General features: G+C 39.6%; 1 protein-coding gene across 3 annotated transcripts in view; it reads left to right on the top strand.

Moving 5' to 3' along the window:
• PARG (poly(ADP-ribose) glycohydrolase) overlaps window positions 1-24,691 on the top strand; it is a 213,011-nt gene that overhangs the window by 102,429 nt on the left and 85,891 nt on the right. For all 3 annotated transcript variants that reach the window (XM_073596909.1, XM_073596907.1, XM_073596908.1), the window contains one exon: window positions 11,910-12,002. In XM_073596909.1, the coding sequence (XP_073453010.1) occupies window positions 11,910-12,002 (93 nt within the window). The remainder of the gene's footprint in view (window positions 1-11,909; window positions 12,003-24,691) is intronic.

Below are 24,691 nucleotides of genomic sequence, written 5' to 3'. Positions count from 1 at the left end.
AAAGATACAATTCCCCTTTAATGTCACTTAAGGATTCAGCATACTTTGCACCAGGGAGAGGGGAGTGGTTCGGGAGATGGCTATTAGATGAAAACATACAGTTAAAAGATGTCATGCAACAGAACAAAATATGCACATATCAGGAATTAAAGGAAAAAAAAAGTTTGCTGGTAATAAATACCTGGCGGTACAACCAACTGAGTCAGTTTATTAGATCCCTCCCAAAACCAACTAGATCAAAGGAAAACCTACGCCCATTAGAGAAAATGTGCCTGGATAAAGACAGGAAGGGGGGGTTCTCCCAGACATATAGATTACTGATAGGACTAGGGAATACGGAAACCCCCTCTTTTATAAAGAAGTGGGAGAAGGAGTTGGGGAGGGAGCTTACTCCCCCAGAGGGGTTATTGATCCTAAGCAGAGCAACAGCTACGTCAGTCAACAGTAAAATCCTGGAGTTAAACTATAGATGCCTAACCAGGATGTACTTGACTCCAGATCGCCTGAACAAATTCCAGAACGGACCCCCACAATACTGCTGGAGGGGGTGCAAGGAGTTGGGATCAATGACCCATATCTGGTGGCAATGCCCGATAATAAAAATATTCTGGACAGAGGTGAGGGGTTTTATTAAAGACATAACAGGGATCAATACTCCAGGCGACCCCTGGGTCTGCCTATTTCACCTGAGTGAAATGCCCAATAAAGCCTATCTGAGAACGTTACTGCCGCATCTTTTGGATGCGGCCAAAAGCTTGATACCCAAATATTGGAGAAGAACAGAAAGACCCGCTATGAAGGATTGGTTAGAGAAAGCTAACGAAATACATAACCTAGAATACTTAAGATACAGTGAGGGTATGAAAATGGGCGCCTTTGAGAAAAAATGGAAAAGGTGGGAAGAGTTTAAAACGTCCCTGAGAGCGGCCGAAATATGGACAGCCTAGGTAGGAAGATAAAGAGATAAAGAGACCCAGAGATCAATAGCTAAATGACCTCGGAAGCTGAAACAGAGATGGATTGGATGAAGATAGGGAGAGAAGGGGGGGGCAGGAGGGGATGCACTGTCTTGGGGGGGGGGGGGGTTAGGGGGGGAAGGGGGGGGATGGAGAGAAATGTACAAAGGTTCTGTAAAAAAAAAAAAAAAAAAAAAAACGCCCCGCTAGCAACCGAATACCTTCGCTAAAACGACGGTAAAGCGCCGCTAAAAATAGCTGCGTTTTACCGCCGATGCCCCCACCTCCCCAGTGTGAAAGGGGCCTTAGGGTTTTGGTGTATAATCATGTGAATTAAACTGGTACTAGACCCAGGACCCTTTATTCACTATATCTGGTCTCCCACAGTACACAACATGGATATGCATTTATTTTAGTAAATTTAAATGGCTAAATACCCTTTCTCATTAGCAGTATATATTAATCTTGTGACTTCCATCAGTGTGTAGTTAAAGCTTGTAGGAGGAGTTTTCGTTCTTATCTGACTGTCCCATGAGGCTGCATGATCCCTGACCCTCTGTCTGGGCAGTGCTAATTGGGGGGAAAAAAAAGCTCTCTAGCGTTATACACCAAACTGAGCATGTGCAGAGTGACCCCAAGGCTCTGTTCTATCAGGAGATGGATTGGATACAGTAAAAGGGGAGGATCAGAGAAGATGGGATCAAACAGCCTTTTAACACAATGTGGAGGATTAACCCCTTAGGTTCCACAGTGAGTATAACCAGCATGCTTTACTGCATATACAGACTGATTTTACTGTTGTGAGTTTAGTAACACTTTAATTGGATTGCTATTAAATAGGGGACCAGTAGACCCCTGATATCTCCCCTGCACTCCACTAAAGCTAATTGAGCACAGACTATATGTGCCAGAGTTCTGTGGATATTATTGAGTGGTCATACAGCCATTGGATTGATTCCACCTGAAACTCAACAGTTGGCTTGTCAGATTAATGACATATGTCGGTGGCAGTGGAAGGGTTATAATGATAGTCAGTTTGTGGGTTTGGTAACCTTTTAAGAGATTTTAGTTGTTTTATTGATTTTTTTTTTTTTTTTTGAGTTTGTGCTTTCTTTGTGGTACACTTGAAGTTCATCCTTTGTCGTCTTGGAGTCAAAGTGGTTTCCCCCATTTTTCTCTGTGGGGGTATTTTTTGCTGCTTCTTTCTTTGTGTGGACTGTTTTCCCTGTGGAGATGTTTACCTCTTGAGTGTATCCGGGTGGGGAAGATCCCCCTTACTTCCTGTCCAGATGACTAGTGTTGGACGAAACGGGAAAGGAGGGAAAATCCTAGTGGGGGACATAGCATTTCAAATATGACGGGTTTCGATTCAAAACAACAAAACAAAAAAATTTAACTTGTTAGTTACTATATTTTACATCTTCTTTTTGTTATTACCTGTTTCTTTAAGCACACTATCCAGAATTCCTTCCAATAATCTTCTGTCCTTCATGAGAACACATGAGGTAAACATGATTGATCTGAGAGCTAAGGTTATGTCCCGCTCAATTAGATAAGCTTGATGAATGGATGCTGGCTGTATTGCAGCCATCCTTGTCTATGACAGATCTTGTTTTCTTGTTTTGAGCCTGGGAGTGTAGTATTGGTGTGTTCTATTCATTGATAACATTAAGTAGCAGATCACAGTATTCCTCAGGGATTTCTTGTAAAGCAGAGGGGATATTTGTCTTGGTGGCCTGCACAAAGACTTGACATAAGAAGATTTGTTCAGTTTATAATAAAGCAAGAAGCCTTGACATCCTAAAGCCGATCTGCTTATATTTTGCATTTCATGGTTCTACCTTTCCCCTTTTAATCAAAGTGCTCATGAACTTTTTAAATAAACCTTTTCTCCTTTAATGACATTTTATTTTAGACCCAGTGACATCACTGGGTCACTGTGGTTTCTTATACAATGCAGTTACAACAAGTCGGAGAGCAGGCTGCCCTAGGTGATGCTTGCATTTGATGCTGAGCCTCCAACTGAAATCCAATAAATGGACAGGGCAGGTGGGACTGGGGAGCAAAGAGCTAGATGATGCTGGATATCCTTCAGCCAGGAAATGAGGTGGGCTATATCTGACCTGCTGCAACTTCTAATGCACACTTTGACAAACTCTCAATGTGCAGTGGAATCGGAGCAAGCAATTTCAATACAGGAGAGGAGCCTGTACAACTGGGAAGGCTGGAGTTTAGTTTTAAATAATATGGCATGATTGATCATGTAAATGGTCCTGTGTTTGTGTCTTGGGAAGAAAATGTCAGCATTTTGTTTTACATTTGGGGAACAAGCAGTAACATTTTCTGTAAACTGCTGTCGCAGTCAAGGAAACATACCTGCTAAAATCAACGAGTTCGCTCACATTACAGGGTAGGTTTTCCTTCCTCTAAGGAGTTTATGGCGTATTTACCTGTTGCTTTCTGAGGGGTTAAAATAGAAAACTAACCAATATAGTGGATTGCATGATTAAAACTGTCTGCTTTTAAGTGATTGTTGTTGGCCAGGTGATATGGCATATTGCTGTAGCGGTTTTTGAGGGAATGAAATGATATAGTAGTGGAAAATGTATGAAGTCAGGATAAACAAAGTTAATTACTTTTGTTCATTAGGTATGGATGTTTTCAGATTTACACGTCCCAATCAATATAAAGTGTGAGCTGGAGTTTAGCTTCACTTTGTTAGTGTATTTAAATCTGCCAGCCCATCTAGCAAAAAGCCTAAAAAAAAATAGAAAACAAATGCAGCCACCACATCTAATGATTGGTAAGCTGCAATATATTACATTTTTGGTTTTGGGTTTAATAACACTTTAAGGATGAGGTACATTGAATGCTTAACATGGCGTTTCTGATTGTCCCAATAGCCTGAGCCATTCAAACAGAGGCCCACATTACTAAAGGTGCCCAATATGTGACGTGAGAAGCATAAGGCAGTATAAAAAATATCTTGTAATGACATTCAGCTTGATGGATACCTGGTGTCTTGTAGTTTTCCATGATCCCTTTTTATTGTCAGTTTGTGGAAACTGAATTTCAGAAGAAGAGCTAGTGTTTTGCATTCAACACATTTTGCTGATTCAATATATTTTTTTTATTATTATTAATTAATTTAATTGTAGCTGCAGTGTCCTATTTTTCTTTGGCGGAAAGAGCTGGAACTCTATATAAGATTGTTGGCTGCAGTTCCCCATTAGTGTTAACATGCAGGGTAATTAATTTTATTTTTTTTTTTTATCGTCTTTCAATGCCAGAGTTCTGTTTTGCGGTTTAAAATATCCAGGGACTTTCTGGGAACACAAAACTTTGCATCAGTCTCCTTGCATTATTTTCCAGCAATTAATTGTTGTTTAAGAAAGAGAACTATTGGTACATGTTTGAGTTCTGGTATGATGCATACACACTTTGACCACAGGATGGGAAGATATATTGTATAAGACCCCTTTCACACTGGGGTGGTTTGCAGGCGTTATTGCGCTAAAAATAGCGCCTGCAAACCGACCTAAAACTGCCGCTACTGTTTCTTCAATGTGAAAGCCCGAGGGCTTTCACACTGAAGCAGTGCGCTGGCAGGAGAAAAAAAAAACTCCTGCAAACCGCATCTTTGGAGCGGTGAAGGAGCGGTGTGTTCACCGCTCCTAAACTGCTCCTGCCCATTTAAATCAATGGGGCAGCGCAGCTATACCGCGGCTATAGCGGCGCTATGTGAGCGGTTTTAACCCTTTTTCGGCCGCCAGCAGGGGTTAAAACCGCACCACTAGCGGCCGAATACTGCTGCAAAAACGACGGTAAAGCAGCGCTGTTTTACCGCCGACGCCACCACCGCCCCAGTGTGAAAGGGGCCTTACAGAATCATTGTGATAACAATAATGTATTGTCCTTGCTTTGTGAGACACAACCACATGTTGTACTTGTACTGATATTTCGTTATTTTGCCTTTTGTTTGATTTGTAAAGATCTGCAAAACGTATTGTGTGTAAACCCTCATACACATGTATGTATCTGGGGAAGCATGCATCAGTGTTAATAGGTTGCTCCAGTTAATTTTTTTTTTACATAATGTGCTTCATTGTTTACCTGGTGCTCCTGTCAGGAACAGTACTTTAGAACAAGCCTCCTGTTGACAAGCCAAGCAGAGGCTCCATAGCCTGCAGTGTTGTCATCAAACTGCATGCTCCTACAGTGGGGATTACAGAATGCCATGCCCATGCACACATCTTTCCTGTCTGTATACTGTGCCCATGTCTTCCATGCTACCTAGTCATACTTTACTGGCTGCAGCTCCAGAAAGGGGGCTGCACAAGGAGTCTTAATTTTCTTCATAGCAATGTGCTAATGATGTCATCAATGGGATCTGTCCACCTCAGTCTGACACATGGGCAAACAGCGGAAGTGGATAAAGGCAGAATGGGAGTCTAGCACGGAACATGTTCTTTTTAAAAAAAAAAAAAAAAAAAAAAAAAAAACAGCAGAACTCCATAATCTTTGACCAACAAAAGGAGCAGAATTCCATAAGCTTTGGCAGGCAGAAGGTGAAGGTCACCCTTATTATTGCCAGTTGTCTTCCTGCAGCTGATCTTTCCCCATTATGGATTTACCATGCTTTGTTTTGAACTGTGTCACTGTGTAGAGGCAACTATCTTGGTAGAAGCAGGGCTTTACTTCCTCATATCGGAGTCTTCAGCAAGGATAACTGTGATCAGCGCTGAAGTGACACCAAATTTCACTCTAGATCTGAAAATAGCAGTCTGAAGCAGCAGGAAGGAAACTGAGAAGTTGGGAGATTGGGTATGGGTTAAGAAAATTGTATTTTCTGAGAATTTTTCATGGATTAGATTGTTTGCACAATCTGTTCTACAGAATTTAGCATTACTAGCTATTTTTTTTTTAATCGTTTCATATATCTTATGATAATATAATGGTTTTATAAATGTAAAGGAATGGGATTATAATGGCGCTGTCCACAACTGAATCAAAGTGTATTAAAAATATAATTTCTTTTTATTGGTACAAATAGCATAGAGCAGATAATGAACAAAATATAAAGATATTAGTTAAAATTAATAGCTGAGCATATACAATACAGTGGGTTGCTGGCAGCCCAACAGGGAAGAAAAAAGTGGTCACAGATGAGTATTGATTCACAACATGTTTCACCAGTGATGGCTTCCTCAGGGATTAATGTGAGACCACCACACTAATAATCCAGCTCTAGCACGAAGAGAAATAGAATGAGCGTTAAAACATAAATAAACTCAAAGGAAATTGTCATGACCTCCAGTAAACGCACAACAGATGCCTCTATAGGTCCGAAACCAAAAATGGTTTTAGAATTTGTGTATTTGTTGATTGCGTTAGTTAAGACCACTTTTAAAACCATTAATAAATGCACATATTTTTGCAGGATAAAAATGTGTATTTGTTTTCTACAGGACCCTGCAAAGCTTTGCACCTGCGATTATTGGTGCAATGCCAGGCCCCTGAAGATCTCTAGCTCTGTGTCAATACCTAGGTACAGGCTTTCATTTGCAGAGCTGGAGAAAGTATCAATGGACTACGAGTGGTGATGGTCACACTTGTATTTAATTGAGAACTACAAGTCCATCTGCCGCAGTGGTGGACAGGACTTGTAATTCATTTGTTCAGTTATATGTAAATGAATGACAAATCTGTGCAGGCGAAGCCCCACACAGCTGCTCCGATTTCAAAAGCGATGTCTGATGCGGGGTAGGAGAACCCCCACATGATGTCACAAGGGGGGCATTTTGGGGATGCGGGGTTGTTTTGCTTAGCAAAATGTTATATCGTAAATAGGGATGTAACATGTTGCAAAGGTGGAGTTCGCCTTTAAGAAAGATGCTTTCTGCTATTTTTTGCTATTCTTAAACTAGTGTTGGCATCAGAATAACCCAGTGCCTTAAGTATGTTTAGGAAATGCATCCAAATCTTTCATCTGTAAAAGGTAGTGTTCAGAATCTCTGCTTAGTGGCTGAAGGATACATTAATATTTTGAAATAAATTATTCTAACTCGGTCAAGAAGCAGAGTGATTGAAAGAGAATATCTTGACACCAAAAAGATACTAAACTGATTTTTTTTATTTTTATTTATTTATTTTTGCATGCAGTCGGCATTTTCAATCTTGATTATTCCTTCTTGTGATGTGATGGATAGGTCTGTCCGGGATCATGCGTCTTGTGTTAGTTTTGTATGATTTGATGAGCTGTCAAGCAAAGGGTTTTTTATTCTTTTTCTTTTTTTTTTTTTTTTAAATAGTGGACAGTGCCGTCTCCTCATCTTGTTTAGACTGTCAAGTAAGCGCGATCGTTACCTTCACAGGAGCAGTGTATGCTGACACAGGGTCATTACTTATGGCAATATTTATTCCAGCATCTGTTAATACAGTGATAGACATTTTTGCACCCTTAAAGGTACAGGTATCCTCCAGGTATTTCTCGAGGCATGTGTGTGTATATAATAGCGTACAGTATGTACTGGGTTTTTAAACATTATGGGATAAGTACAAAGTTAGACAAAAATGCAACTTTATGAAATAGTATATTGAAGTATTTATGAAAAATATGCCTTTAGTCGAGAAACTACTAGCTGTTACACACAGTGCAGTTTGGTTCACCAATAAAAAAAATCCTCAACATTCTCTTTTTATTAAGGAACTGCTGTTCTAAACATACAGTCAGTTTTAGGCATTACTACAGCTTACAATCAGACTGGAATACTGAGTATACATAACTTAAGTTTATGTTCCTTTATTGTAAGTGTCTAATTGTCCTCGTCGTATTCCTTGAACTCTTTGTATGGACCAGGGACCCAAAGATGTCAAATGCTTATTAATTAATTTGTAGAATATTCCCTACATTTTTCCTTGAGCTCACCATCTAGTTCTATCTATCTATCTATCTATCTATCTATCTATCTATCTTTTTTTTTTTTTTTTTTAAGCACCTGCTGGTTACTAGATTGGATAGCGTGGTAAAATCTGATTACGCATCTCCTTCAGTAAGATATGATGATGCTCTGTGCACATATCAGATATAGTTACGTTTTGAGGTCCTACTACTCCTGATTGGTCCCTTTGGTCCCTTCAGCTTTGTAGAGATTTAGACATGGAAGACTGAGATTTTAGCACAATGAACAAAACTCGTCTACTGGTCAGTAAAGTGCACCTAATTGGTTGCTAGGAAAAATGTATTGCCTACCTTTTACAAGTATATGCGGGCGTTACGTTACTGTGCCAAGGCACTCCTGTGCTGCATCTTCCTGCTCTAATTGGTGTTAACCTTTTGATGATTATTTCTGTTTTAGCAGAATAATGATCCTCTAGACATCAGTGGCAAAATCTTATTTTTTTTTTTTAAGTGTTCATTACAAAATAAAATAATCACTTTATTGGTTATATTTGTCTATCGTTTAGCAGAGATAATTCAGTAACCAGGCCTTTTAGTAAGGTGGTTTCTTTCTATAACCAGGGTCATATTATATATTTTGATGAATGCTATACACATACAATAAAGCATGACAGCCTCCTATTCATATGCCACATTCAACAGCTTGATGTCAGGATCCAGTCATACAAGCTATTGCTTATCCTGACAGCTAGCAGTACTGTGTGATTCAGTATATTCAATGCATTTAATTTTTCATGGATGCTTTTTTGAATTCTTTTTTTTTTTCTTGGGGAGGAGGATCTGTAAAGTTCCTTCATGCAATAAGAGACTGGAAAACATGTTCAGTTAAATGATAGCTTTACATTTCCAGGTTGCTGCAGTTAGGATTTGTAAATATAAATTAAGACAGCGGATCTTTTTTTAGAACATTGTTAGGCTTGAGTTGCAAAGCACATAGAAGACCAGCACAGTGTTTATGTCTTCTTAGGTTTCTGGCCATTGGGTGGAGGTGGTCCCTGGGTAATTTATAGCAATCGGGGTTAGGCAGACACTGGTTACATAGTTGGTATGGTTGAATAAAGACACCAGACCATCCAGTTCAACCTGTGTGTGTGTCCATACCATTTTCCATTTTCTTGTCTATTGCATTCACAAAGATGCCCATCTGAGTTTTTGAATCTATTGACACTTCCTATTGACACCACTGATTGTGGTAGGGAGTTCCACATCCTTACCACTCTGACAATAAAGAACCCCCAATGCAGTTAAAGGGGTTGTAAGGTTTTTTTTTTTTTTGTGCAAAGGTTGTGCACAGAGTGGCCCCGGTTCTCCTCCTTCTGGGGTCCCCCGGCGTCGCTCTTGGCTCCTCCCAGCATCGACTGCCCCCTCAGAGATTCGCATTCCAAAGGGAAACGCTTGTGTGGGCGCGCTCGCGAGTCCTGCTGCTGCGTCCATTGATGATACAGACAGCAGGACTCGAGCCCCCCCTTCCCGGCTCCCGTGCCACTGGATTTGATTGACAGCAGCGGGAGCAATGGTTTCACTGCTATCAATCTATCCATTGAGGACCCGAGACAGCGGCTGAAGCTGCTGTGCTCGTCTCAGTCGATGGAACGATTGGGTTCAGGTAAGTAAAAGGGTGTGTGAGGGGGGGGGCTGCTGCACTACAGAAGGTATAGAATGCATTAAATTGAAAAACCTTGATGGTTTACAACCCCTTTAACGTTAAAGTAGAGCGATAGGTAAAACTTTTTTTTTTTTTCATTTTGGATAAAGTTAGGGAGGGTTATAACCCCTGTAAGGTTTATTTTTGCCATCTTTATCCCATTGGGAAGATTTACCTTCACTTCCCATCCCAAAGCCAAACAGGAAGTGAGAAGAAATCTCTGCAAATTAGGGTTAACTCTTGGGAACCCCCAGGTCACCAGAGCTAGTGTCCCTATTGGAATATTTCCCCTCTATTACTTTTCTGCAGACAAATAGGGTGAATCTCCCTAATGGGGACACAGACCGCAATAAAAATGGAGAGGTGTTCTAATCCATCACTTCGCTATCCAAAACTAAAAGAGTTTTGCCTTTAGTTATACTTTAAACCTCTTCCCCTCCAATTTCATTAAGTGGCCATGTGTCTTGTTAGAGTGCGAGTTCACCTTCACAGAAAATCTGTTAGGTGACTTTGTACTGGACCCCCTCATACAAACCCCCACCCACCCCCGTCCCACTGTACTAGATTGTTGCGATTCACTGGTCCGGGGAAATTGCCCCCCCCGTGGCTTAATCTTGTGTCCGTATCGCTAAGCCAGTACAGATTACAGGGATTCTAATTGATCAGCAACATCACATGTACAGTGCTGACCAATCTGAAGCCATCTAGCCCTTACTGTCAGCACTGCAAGGAGAGAAGATAAAGCTGCCAGGATATAAAACCCCTGGATCAGTGAAGCAGCTTTTCGGTGTCTGACATTGGGGCATCTCGGCAGTCTGTTAAAGCAGGATTGGGTGGGGAGGGGGGTCCAGTGTAAGGCCACCTTACAGATTGGCATCCCTGAAGAGGGATGTTTTGGACATTCACCTCAGAGGATTTCTAAGTCCCGGGCCCCTGTTGTGGATATATCGAGGCTTACAACCCACGATTGTGACTGGACTGGGGGGGGGGGGGGCGAGGAGGGGGACTTGTGTACGTTCACCTTACAGAGTTTTCTGTAATGGTGAAATTACCCGTTTAGGCCTCATGTACACCGCTGCTGGTAAACGGATGTTTAGGGGCAGTTGGGCATTTTTTTCAGCTTCTCCTGAACTCTCCATTGTTATCTTATCAGTACATGTACACAGGGTCGTTTATAGTCGTTTCTAGGCAGTTGAGTTTAGAGGCTTTTTTGGAACGCAAACAAATGTGTTCAGAAGCTGAGTTTTGAGGCATTTCAAGCGCCAAACACTTCTAAACACGGTAACTCGCATTTTTCCGCATTTCATTTACATGTATTTTTCATTTTTGGCTATTTTAAAAAAAAAAAAGCTTCTAAACTCAAACGCGTCTAAATGCGGCATGTAAATGCGGCAAAACTGACATTTTAAACGTGGGTTACTATCTGTCAAGTTAAATTGTTCAGGAGAGGTTGTGAAAACGTCCCGTGTACATGAAGCCTTAGTTGTCGTCTTTCTGGGAGGCTTGGTCCTTGCAGGTTTTCTTCCAGTAATTGGAAGCAGTGTTTTTTTGTTTTTTTTAATCACTTATGAAGGCTAATTTATTTTTTCATATAGAGACATAAGAGATGGAGATCTCCATTATGAAAGGTCTAGGTCTTGCAGCTTGGCTTTTAATCAGAGAAGTCAGTTCCAGCACATAAACTATAAAAGTGAAATGCCACTGGAAGAACATGCTTATTTAGAAGCTAAAGACTTGATGTTGGATGTTAATCTGTATTCCTCTCCTTTTTTTGACGTGTCATAGTATGCAAAATAGCCTATCTGCAAATATTAGAATGGAAGTTGTGTCTTCTTCTTTGCTGCTACCAACCTGATATGATATAATTAAAATGATGTTGTCAGTCTTTGCTCTCTCCTTCTCTCCAATTTACTGATAAGCACTAAATGCCATGCTCTGCTTGAATTAGATATCCATAAATAATGTCAGTAAAGAACTACATGGCTATTACAACTAGACGTTACAGGTTACAAAACTATCAAGTCAATTACTACAGTATGTCAATGGATTTTATTTATGAAAGTATCTGAGGCCCAGACACTCTGTGCAGTTGCATAGTAACCAATCAGATTTTCTCTTTACAATACAGCAGAGTGGAAGACAATCTGATTGCTAGAGAAATTATACATTGTCAAAAAACATTTGTTTTAACTTCTTTCAGAAAAAAGACCCAATTTTGTCATAAACATATCATATTCTCGTAAATAATTCTGCTGTTTCCTAGACCTATCCTATCCTATAAACATGTTTAGCTGTTTAAATATTTGTGAAATATTAACGGTGTGCTTTTCTCTTTGTTCTTATGCAGGTAATGGAAGAGGCTGAGCGCACACATCTGTTCAGTTCCATTCTTCCTGACATGGTTTCTTTGGCCCTTAGACTCCAAAAGCTTTGCACAAAGGTAAAAGGCTTAAGACCTATAGGCATAGAGCAAGAGTAGTAAGCAAAACTATGTAATAACTAGTTAATTACCATCAAATATATACATTTTTTTTAACTAGTATGGCTTTGTCACACCTTGTTTACAATGAATGTGGTAAGTAATGCCCTTTCAGAACACTATAAAAACAGTCAACAACCTGTACTGCAGGTAAAAGAAAACTGCAGGTTATTTCATGTTGGAAAGAAACTTTGACAATTTACATGTAGGTGGTGATCAAATACCACCAAAAGAAAGCTCTATTTGTGTGAAAAAAAAAAAAATCTAAAATTTGTTTGGGTACAGCATTGCATGACCGCACAATTACCAGGTAAAGTAGTACAGTGCTAAATAGAAAAAAATGGCCTGGTCATGAAGTGGGTAAAACCTTCCAGAGCTGAGGTGGTTATTGCTGTATTTCAGGCCTCTCTATACATTTGAAGTTCCATGGATGTACACTTATTACCAAACATAATCGAGTGTTACCGAATTCCATGTATAATGATAGACAGACTATGTATTCTGTACCAGAAGATGTGTTTGAAAAGGCAAAAAAAAAAAAAAAAAAAACAAACTGTCTAATACTTTATTGCATTTTAGTATTTTATAAGGAGTATGTGTATAAGGGACTTTAAGACCCCTCTCACACTGGGGCGCTTTGCAGGGGCTACATCGCTAAAAATAGTGCCTGCAAAGCACCCTGAAAGTGCCGCTGCTTTGTCTCCTGTGTGAAAGCCCCGAGGGGCGGTGCGCTAACAGGACGGAAAAAAAAGTTCTGCTAGCAGCATCTTTGGAGAGGTGAAGGAGCGGTGTGTATACCGCTCCTTCAGCGCTCCTGCCCATTAAAATCAATGCAGAGGCGCTTTGCGGTGGTTTTTAACCCTTTCTTAGGCGCTAGTGGGGGGTAAAACCGCTCCGCTAGCAGCCGAATACCTCCGCTAAAACGACGGTAAAGCGCCGCTAGCGCTGATGCACCTCCCGCCCCTGTGTGAAAGGGGCCTTATGGAGGCAGACAGAGCAGTGTTGACCGATTTTCTGGTTTGGTCTATTCAGTGATATCCAGCGCTAATAATGATATCTTTAGCTGTTAGTGTACACATGATAACCTTTTATTAGTACAAGTGCTAGAGTAAAAAGTTTGTGGGAGTAATACACAACTGACCAAAGTTTGGAAAACATTCCAGTTTAACTATTAAGCGTAACTGCTACTGTCACCTTCTGCTTTGTGTTCAGTAATGTACTGTTATTGATGGCTTTTGTCCACATATACAGTATATGTGTGTGTGCGTGTGTGTATGTATGTATATATATATATATATATATATATATATATATATACATACATACACAGTGGCTTGCGAAAGTATTCGTCCCCCTTGAACTTTTCTTGTCAAAAGAAGTTTATTGAGTATACAATGTTATAAAGATACATAAAGTAAGTTTACAAGGATCTATAAAGTAAGCTCATTGTTTTACAGTAGGGTTTATATAGGTAAATATCATGAAATTTCAAATATTAAACATTGGGTTCACGTAAACCTAAATTAAAGATATATATAATTTCCTTAGTTACTTTTGTAGGTATTTAAATGATTTATACCTACTATACATATTGTTTACAAGTAGAGTGTATATAGGTCAAATAAATTCTGATAATGAGCTTTAATCGTAAGGTGGAGAAAAGGAAAGAGAAGAAAAAGGGTTGAAAGGTAGAGGTATGGTCCACAAGGTTGTCCCGCTCGTCAGTTTATTATTCTTTTTAGTTCTCTTTGAAGCCTTAGAATGGGTGTCTCTGTAAGTCATTTAATCTGTTACCATGGCAACAGGACAGAGTCATTGAAGTTTGACAGGAACTGTTGTTTTATCCAAGGATGCCAAAGTTTTTCAAATTTTGGAATTTGATTTTGATCGATGGCTACCATCTTAGCATGAGACATTGTATTATTCATTCTGTGAATTGTTTCTGCTAGTACCAATGTAGGAGATTTCCATGCCTTGGCCACTGTTTGTTTTGCAGCCGTTATTAGATGGATCATAAGTTTGAATTGAGAGAGTGTTAACCATTCCGGTTTTAGATTAAGTAAAGTTAAATATGGATCTGGTTGTATTATTTTTTTTAATATTTTAGATGCAATCACGAAGACTTCCTTCCAGAAGGTTTGGATTACTGGGCACGTCCACCATATGTGTAAATATGTGCCTATTTCTGGGCATCCTCGAAAACAAAGAGCTGAGGTATTAGGTGAATATTTTGCCACTCTAGCGGGGTACAAGGTACCAGCGAGTTAGGACTTTATAATTTGTCTCCAGTGCTAAGATGTTGGGTGAAGATGACTTAGATGTGAGCCATATGTTAGACCAGTCCGTGTCTTCTAAAGTTCGTCCCAGGTCCTCCTCCCACCTCTGAACGTAAGAGGGTCTATTAAGATTTGCTACTCCATATAATTGATTATAAAGTGATGAAATTGTACCTTTAGCAAATGGATCTTTTGTACAGATTGATTCAAAAATGGATAATTGGGATAATGGTGTATCCCCCTTTAGGAATGGTGTATAGAAATTTTTGATTTGGAGATATCTAAATATCTCAGAGTTTGGTAGATCATATTTTTCTCTAAGCGATGGGAATGAAAGGAATGATTTAGATGCTATGAAGTCATTTAGTGTCTGAATGCCTGATGTTGTCCAAGCTTTAAAAGAATTTGGGTAGATCCATGCCGGATAAAAGGCCGGATTTCTGATAAAAGAAAGGAGAGGATTGTGTGGAGATTGTAACTGATATTTGGTTTTTAGTTTATCCCAGAGAGATAAGAAGTGTTTAGTTATGGGATTATGAATTTTAAAGCGGTCTTTAGGATCAAGCCATAATAAATTTGATATTAATAGAGGGTCATTTTCTGAAGCCTCTATAAATACCCATAATGGGATTTCCTGTTTTGCATGGTATTTGGACAGACTGGCCAAATGTGCTGCTCTGTAGTAGTTAGTAAAATTAGGGTATCCCAGGCCTCCTTTATTTTTGGGAAGATGTAGTGTGTGTATAGGTATACGTGGTTTAGAAGAGCCCCATATAAACGAAGTTGCTCTTTTTTGTACTATTCTCAAAAAACAGGAAGGAATTGGAATAGGGAGGACTCTGAATAGATAAAGCAATTTGGGTAGAATAGTCATTTTGATTGCATTAATCTTCCCCATCCAGGATAAAGGAAGTTGCGACCATTGTTTTATTAGATTTGTGATCTGTCTTAATACAGGAGGATAATTGGTTGAGAATAAGTCAGAATGAGATGCTGTTAAATGAATTCCAAGATATGGGATTGATTTTTCTGCCCATGTGAATGGGAGTGCAGCCCCAGCCGGGATCAATTCCATTTTTGTGAGTGAAATATTAAGCACTAGGCATTTCTTAGGATTAATCATAAGGCCGGATAGGGCTGCAAATCCATCAAAAGCTGGTATTAAGTTAGGACCAGAGACCAGTGGTGATGATAGAAAAAGTAATATATCGTCTGCAAATATACATAATTTGTGTGTAATACCTCCTACTTCAATGCCAGTTATAGTTTGGTTTGTTCTGATGTATTGGGCCATGGGTTCGAGTATAAGGGCAAATAATAAGGGAGATAATGGGCAACCCTGTCGGGTACCTCTTTCGATATTAAAGGCTTCAGATTTGTATCCAGCATATTTTATATAGGCTTTGGGTTTATTATATAATGCTTTGATCCATGTTAAAAAGTGGGGTCCAAAACCCCATTTTTGTAATGAATATTGCATATATTGCCAGGATACTGTGTCAAATGCCCTCTTAATATCGAGAGATAGAAAACATAAAGGGATTTTCCGTTTTTTAGCAATATGTGCCAATAACACTGCCCTGCGTATATTATCGCCTGCCTGTCTATTTGGCATGAAGCCTACTTGATCTCTATGTATTAATTTTCCTATAATGCTATTGAGGCGTTTTGCTATTATTTTTGCTAATAATTTAATATCGAGGTTTAACAGAGAGGCCGATAATTCACACAGGAAGTATCATCAGAAAGGGGTTTTGGGATCATACAAACAATTGCCATTAGTGTTTCTTGCCGAAAAGAATGTCCATCTAGAAGTTTGTTAAAAGTTTCAGTGAGAATGGGAGAGAGTATTTCTGAGAATGTTTTATAGTATAAAGCCGAGTAGCCATCTGGGCCTGGTCTTTTGTTAAGTTTTAGGTCTTTTATGGCGTTAGCAACTTCATCTATAGTTATAGGCTCATCCAAACTGCTTTTTTGATTCTGAGATAACTCAGGTAAGGTTATTTTTGAGAAGAAGGATTCAGCCTCTGTAGGATTAAATTCATTGTTTGTCTTGTATAAAGTTGCGAGATGTGAGTGAAATTTATGGACTATTTTAACTGGATTACAAGTGTAAACATTTTTTGATAATTTCAAACGTATTGGTTTGAAAGATTTGTTAGTTGAATTTAATGCCCGAGCCAAATATGTACCTGGTTTGTTTGTATTCATGTAGAAATTGTGTTTGGAGCGTTTGAGGGATTTATCAACTGACTCAGTGAGAAATAGATCGTATTCCAATCTAGATTTTTCCAGATGAGATTTTGTACTCTGAGATGGATTATCTTGAAATGATATGTAGGCTGCATTAAAATTGAGTTCTAGTTTTTTTGCTAGATTTTTGCGTTCCCGTTTAAATATTGCCATTTGTCTTTGTATTGTACCACGCAAGACAGGCTTATGAGCTTCCCACAGTGTTATTGGGGAGATGTCTGTTGTATTATTAATTGATATGTATTCCTTTAAAGCTTGTTCAATGGCCATCTGATGTAGTGGGTGTTTGAGCATTATGTCCGGTAAGTACCACGTTGGGTCATGCGCTTTTGGTATGGCTGAGGCTATAGTAGTGTATACTGCATTATGGTCAGACCACGGAATCGGAATTATATCTGATGCAATAATTTCTGGTATCATTCCTATTGTTAGAAAAATATGATCTATTCTGGTGAAGGTTTGATGAGGGTGCGAGAAATAAGTGAATTTCTTTTTCATTGGGTTACTTTCTCTCCATGAATCTACCAGATTGTATTTGGAAAGAAGTTGAGAAAAAGGTAATCTAGAGGTTATTTTGGATGGTGTAAAAGGTGATTTATCTAGAAATGGGAGGAGGACCTGGTTCGAATCCCCACACATTATCACTGTTCCTATTTTGTGTGTATTAATCACTTGTAATATATGTGAGAGGAATGGTGTAGGTTGTTTATTAGGAGCGTAGTAGGAAATCACCGTGATTGCTGTATCCATTATATAACCCATGAGTATCAGGTATCTACCTTCTGGGTCTTTAATTTCTGATGATAAGGTGAATGGTGTGGATCGGTGAAATGCAATTAGAGTTCCCCTTTGCTTGGTACAGGCAGAAGCCGTGTAAATTTGTTGATAAAAAGGAGAAATATATTTTGGAGTAGAATCTTTGGTGAAGTGTGTTTCTTGGAGGCATACTATGTGAGCCTTCTTGTTATGGAAAGTACGGAAGGCTTTGGTCCTTTTTTGAGGGACATTTATTCCCTGAACATTCAGGGAAAGTATATTCAGTGGTGCCATGGCAATAGATCAAATAGTTTTGACTTACTTTTTGTTATGCAGAGCTGACTGCGCAGATCAACCTGTGTGGACTGAAGAGATGAATAGATAGAAAAGAAACCAGTGAATTCTGGAGTAAAGAGTAAACAAAAAACATATGAGATTAGATGATACATTGTATAAATTATTTTTTGCAAGTAATCACAATTTACCCGTGAAAGAGAATAAATATCTCTCTCAGGGGAATAAGTGCCTTCGTCACATTCCCACATAATATGGTTGGGAGAATGAGGAGGGCTAATGGGGGTACACGGATCTTCCGCTTACAGGAGAGAAGTGCTATGTCAAAAGACATCAAAATGATGATTCATTAATTGGAGTGCAGAATATAGTTTTTGTTGAAATTATTTATTCCAGGGTGGTTGTATATGGTTAGTCTTGCCCTAGGCTAAATAATTCAGTTAGAAAGGTACTGTTAATAACTTTGGTATTGATGAAGATAGTTTGAATTATTTTGGGATTTTATCCCTTTTAGAGTAAACAATTACATATTTTATTCATATGTAACTGTTTAGATATGTTAACTCATAAAATTGAGGTTGTATTGCTTCAGATTAGAATAAACAAAAACATAATTCTAGGAACTAGTTAGGTAATAATATATTTGTTTTAAGAAGAGAAAGAAAAAGCTTCCATTACTTCTGGATTATTGAACATATTTGTCCTAAAAAGTAATAAATCTTTTGTTATTACCTGATAATATATAACTGAACAAGAATTTCCTTATTTCACTTATATATTCAAAGGCTATATGAATCAGAAGTAATAAGAAATATAACTGGAATGTAACATTATCCCACACAGTGTGTGACTATCAGAATGCAGTTACATTCAGTTATAAATACATCTCTTAGTATAATAAATGAAGAGATATCAGGAATTAGGATGTCAGTCCATTGAATCTTCTTGGTCCATGGATGATGTGGCATAACGGCCTCTTTTGTGAGAATGATGATTCCCATTTTGTTCTGAAATTTTCTGGGTGCTGCCTGAAGGTGAAGATGATGCCATTCTTCTGCGTGTGGGGGTGTTGCTGCTTGTGGGTTCTGTCAGATTTAATTTTAAAAGGGTTTGTTGTAGTTCATCTGCTGATCTGCTTCTGTAAATTGTACCTTGGTAGTTAAACCTGACTGAAAAGGGGAAGCCCCATTGATACATAATGTTGTGGCGTTGCAGTTCCATTAGTTGGGGTTTCATGGATTGTCTTTTAGTAATAGTAAGTTGGGATAGGTCAGCAAAAATTTGATAATTGTGTCCTTGAAAATTAAGTTCCTTTTTTTCTCTTGCAGCAATTAGTATTTGTTCTTTCGTTCTGTAATAATGAAATTTTGTGATTATATCACGTGGGGGTCCATCTTTCTTTTTGGCTGTGAGGGCTCTGTGTACTCTGTCCAGTTCTAAACGTTCAATAGGGATATCTGGCTTTAGTTCTTGTAATAGAGCAGTAATAGTAGATTGCAGCTCTGTCAAAGTTTCAGGTATTCCCCTTATGCGCAAGTTTGAACGTCTGGCTCTATTTTCGTAATCTTCGAGCTTAGTTTGAAGTATTAAATTCTCTTCTTTTAATTGTTCCAATTCTGTTATATTTTCTTGGGTTGTAATTTCAATTTCATCCATTTTTATTTCTAAGGCTGCGGTGCGGTTTCCCAGCTCTCTTATTTCTTTGGTTAGGCTTTTTGTTATTTGGTCTGAGGTTTGTTTTAAAGCCTTATGAAGCATCTTTTCAAATTGTAATAATATTACTGGGGATACTGAGGAGGCTTGTGGAGAAGTTTGTGAGAGGATTTGTTCTGTATCTGACTCAAATGGAGAGTCTTGCTGTGACATTTTCTGTCTGTGAGAGCGCCCTGATGCTGTATCTTGTGAGGTGACTGGAGCTGCTTCAGCTGCAGTGAGTGCCTGTGAGCTCTTTGTGAGGTGATTTTTATTTCTGCCACGGTTTCCTCCCAGTACCATATTTCCTGCCCAAACTTTCACAGTTTGTTCTCAGGGGCAAAAAGGTTCAAATGGATACCTTTTGAGCCTGCAGGCTCCGCTTTGTCCTTCTCTTCTCTCCTCAGCGGTGTGGAGCTCTAACAATGCATGTCTGCTCCGCTAGGCTCCGCCTCCTGCCCCCCCCTTGAACTTTTCAACCTTTTGCCACATTTCAGGCTTCAAACATAAAGATGCGATTACAGCTGCAAGTCGCTTGGGGTATGTCTCTATCAGTTTTGCACATCGAGAGACTGAAATTCTTGCCCATTCTTCCTTGCAAAACAGCTCAAGCTCAGTGAGGTTGGATGGAGAGCGTTTGTGAACAGCAGTTTTCAGCTCTTTCCACAGATTCTCGATTGGATTCAGGTCTGGACTTTGACTTGGCCATTCTAACACCTGGATACGTTTATTTGTGAACCATTCCTTTGTAGATTTTGCTGTATGTTTGGGATCATTGTCTTGTTGGAAGATAAATCTCCGTCTCAGTTTCAGGTCTTTTGCAGACTCCAACAGGTTTTCATCCAGAATGGTTCTGTATTTGGCTGCATCCATCTTCCCCTCAATTTTAACCATCTTCCCTGTCCCTGCTGAAGAAAAGCAGGCCCAAACCATGATGCTGCCACCACCATGTTTTGACAGTGGGGATGGTGTGTTGAGTGTGATGAGTGTGATGAGCTGTGTTGCTTTTACGCCAAACATATCGTATTGAATTGTGGCCAAAAAGTTCGATTTTGGTTTCATCGGACCAGAGCACCTTCTTCCACATGTTTGGTGTGTCTCCCAGGTGGCTTGTGGCAAACTTTAGACGAGACTTTTTATGGATATCTTTGGGAAATGGCTTTCTTCTTGCCACTCTTCCATAAAGGCCAGATTTGTGCAGTGTACGACTGATTGTTGTCCTATGGACAGACTCTCCCACCTCAGCTGTAGTTCTCTGCAGTTCATCCAGAGTGATCATGGGCCTCTTGGCTGCATCTCTGATCAGTCTTCTCCTTGTCTGAGCTGAAAGTTTAGAGGGACAGCCAGGTCTTGGTAGATTTGCAGTGGTCTGATACTCCTTCCATTTCAAAATGATCGCTTGCACAGTGCTCCTTGGGATGTTTAAAGCTTGGGAAATCTTTTTGTATCCAAATCCGGCTTTAAACTTCTCCACAACAGTATTACGGACCTGCCTGATGTGTTCCTTGGTCTTCATGATGCTCTCTGCGCTTTCAACAGAACCCTGAGACCATTAGGCTCGGTTCACACTGGGGCGACTTGTCAGGCGACCTAGTCGCCTGACAAGTCGCCTCCCGTTCTGTGCTATGGAACCGTTCTAATCGGAGCGACGCAAGTCGCTCCGACTTAGAAAAAGGTTCCTGTATTACTTTGGGGGCGACTTGGGGCGACTTGCATAGACTTCTATGCAGAAGTCGTCTCGCAAGTCGCCCCGGCAGTCGTTTGCAGGTCGCCTCGCTGAGGCGACCTGCAAGTCGTGCCGCCCATGTGTGAACCGAGCCTTACAGAGCAGGTGCATTTATACAGAGACTTGATTACACACAGGTGGATTCTATTTATCACCATCAGTCATTTAGGACAACATTGGATCATTCAGAGATCCTCGCTGAACTTCTGGAGTGAGTTTGCTGCACTGAAAGTAAAGGGGCCGAATAATTTTGCACGCACCACTTTTCAGTTTTTTTAATTGCTAAAAAAGTTTAAAATATCCAATAGATTTCGTTCCACTTCACAATTGTGTCCCACTTGTTGGTGATTCTTCACAAAAAATTAAAATTTTATATCTTTATGTTTGAAGCCTGAAATGTGGCAAAAGGTTGAAAAGTTCAAGGGGGCCGAATACTTTCGCAAGCCACTGTGTGTGTGTGTGTATATGTGTGTGTGTATATGTGTGTATATATATATATATATATATATATATATATAAATATATTTTATACTTCATTGAAAAATGATACTTCATTGACACTGAAGAGGCATAAATAATAAAATGTTTTCCTCCTAAGTATATATCACATAATGTCTTCCCATTTTAAGAGCCTAATTTCTATTCCTCTGTACAACATTCATGCAAATGCCTCCCCATATTTCACTGTTAATATACATATTTATATTTGCTTATTCAAATCATTTCTGTCAGAATGGGGGAAAACAGACAATTAGGAAGTTGGAGAATTTGTTGGCACAGCATCTAATTCAGAGATCACCCGAGTAATTTTTCTCCTGCCTGACACAAGCTAATGAAGCATGAGACCTTTTTGTGATTTAGGTTACCATTTCACTGCTGGAGTTAGTGTCTTGTCAGAATACTGTCTGCTGTTTTCTCTGTTTGTTATCTGTTTCATTTTGACACGTGGAGGAAAAGTCATCAGGTATGAACTCCGTGCTATTGTAGGCTCTCCGGTTACACTGGAAAGAGCAGACGGTGTAACTGAATTACTGTTGTCGGCAGACAGCGGAAAGTCTGAACTGAAAGCATCATATCAAAGCTCATATATTCAAACTCATAAAAAAAGAAATTAAGTGTTGCTTTTAACAACCAATCAAATACTACCAGTTCTACATAATATGCATGATCCAGGTACCCAATGCTATACAACCAGTGCTTCATTTTCAATCGCATTGAAAAGCCTTGTCAGCTTCTCAGTTGAAATGACTGGCTTTTTAAAGTGATGTAAACCCGAGCAAAAAAAAACCTGCAAAACAAAGGCATAATGAGCTTTAATGAGCTAGTATATTACTTACCTGAGATCTAAGCCCCCGCAGCGGTTCTCATTCACCGATGCGGCCGGCGACATCTCTCCCGGAGTTACTTCCGGGTATCGCGGGCTCTGGAGCTGTGATTGGCCGCATGCGCGCGGGAGCCACCGGTAACAGCTCAGTGTGCCAATGACGTTGGCACATGCAAATACAGGGGATATCTCCTAAACCGTTCAGGTTTAGGAGATATCCAGGGTAGCTACAGGTAAGCCTTATTATAGGCTTACCTGTAGCAAAAAGTGTGTTGTAAGGGTTTACAACCACTTTAATTCTTTGTTAACCTATCCAATCGAACATATACAATATGACAAAAAGCTTTTGGACACTTGACCATCACACCTATAGGAATTTGCTTGGTATGACATTCTCAAGATTATAGACAGTAATATAGCGCGTAATATAGAGTTACTGTGTGTGTGTGTGTGTGTGTGTGTGTGTGTGTGTATCTAATATATATATATATATATATATATATATATATATATATATATATATATATATGAAATTATATTCACCTTAGGTACACCTGTTCAATTGCTTTGTAACACAAATTGCCAATCATCACATGTCAGCAACTCAATGCATTTAGGCATCTAGGCGTGGTGAAGACGACTTCCTGAAGTTCAAACTGAGAATCCGAATGGGGAGGAAAGGGGATTTAAGTGACTTTGAACGTGGCATGGTTGTTTGTGCCAGATGGGCTGGTCTGAGTATTTCAAAAACTGCTGATCTACTGGAATTTTCGCGCACAACCATCTCTAGGGTTTACAGAGAGTGGTTTGAAAGAGAAAATATCCAGTGAGCTACAGTTGTGTGGATGAAAATGCCTTGTTGATGTCAGAAGTCTGGTTCGAGATGATTGAAAGGCGGCAGTAACTCAAATAACCACACATTACAACCAAGGTATGCAGAATACCAACTCTGAACGCACAACACATCGAACCTTGAAGCAGATGGGCTACAGCAGCAGAAGACCACACCGGGTGCCCCCTTCAGCTAACAGGAAACTGAGGCTACAATTCGCACAGGTTCACCAAAATTGGACAATAGAAGATTGGAAAATTGTTGCCTGGTCTGATGAGTCTCGATTTCAGCTGCAACATTCAGATGGTAGGGTCAGAATTTGGCTGAAACAACATGAAAGCATGGATCCATCCTGCCTTGTATCAATGGTTTAGGCTGGTGGTGTAATAGTGTGGGGGATATTTTCTTGGCACACTTTGGGCCCATTAGTACCAATTAAGCATGGTTTAAATGCCACGGCCTACCTGAGTATTGTTGCTGACCATGTCTATCCCTTTATGACCACAGTGTACCCATCTTCTGATGGCTACTTCCAGCAGGATAATGCACCACGTCACAAAGCTCAGATTATCTGAAACTGGTTTCTTGAACATAATAATGAGTTCACTGTACTCCAATGGCCTCCACAGTCACCAGATCTCAATCCAATAGAGCACCTTTTGGGATGTGGTGGAACGGGAGATTCGCATCATAGATGTGCAGTCAAAAAATCTGCAACAACTTCGTGAGGCTATCATTTGACTATGGACCAAAATCTCTGAGGAATGTTTCCAACACCTTGTTGAATCTCTGCCATGAAGAATTAAGGCAGTTGTGAAGGCAAAAGGGGGTCCAACCCAGTACTAGAAAGGTGTACCTAATAAAGTGTCCGGTGAGTGTATGTGTGTGGAGACAAGACAAAGGGAACCCTCCACAATGTGGGACTATTGTGGGCAACACGGAAAAACACCATTTAAGGTACAAAAGTATGTAAAAAATATACACATTTTTATTGGGTACATAAAAATTGCTTATTAACCCTTTCATGACTAAGCCTATTTTTGAAATTTGGTGTTTACAAGTTAAATTCCATATTTTTTGCTAGAAAATTACTTGGAACCCCCAAACATTATATATATTTTTTAGCAGAGAATCTAGAGAATAAAATGGCGATTGTTGCAATATTTTATATCACACGGTATTTGTGCAGCGGTGTTTTAAATGCAAATTTTTGGAAAAGGGACACTTCCGTGAATTTTAAAAAATCCAAACAGTAAAGTTACCCCAATTTTTTTGTTAAATGTGAAAGATGATGTTACGCCGAGTAAATAGATACCAAACATGTCACCCTTTATAATTGCACGCACTCGTGGAATGGCGACCAACTATGGTAGCTATGAATTTCCAGAGGCGACGCTTTAAATTTTTTTATGGTTACCAGGTTAGAGTTACAGAGGAGGTCTAGGGCTAGAATTATTGCTCTCGCTCTGACGATCGCGGTGATACCTCACATGTGTG

This window comes from Aquarana catesbeiana, linkage group LG08, assembly GCF_042186555.1.
Source record: "Aquarana catesbeiana isolate 2022-GZ linkage group LG08, ASM4218655v1, whole genome shotgun sequence".
NCBI classification, from domain to species: domain Eukaryota; kingdom Metazoa; phylum Chordata; class Amphibia; order Anura; family Ranidae; genus Aquarana; species Aquarana catesbeiana.
This window is presented reverse-complemented; position numbering and strand designations above follow the sequence as displayed.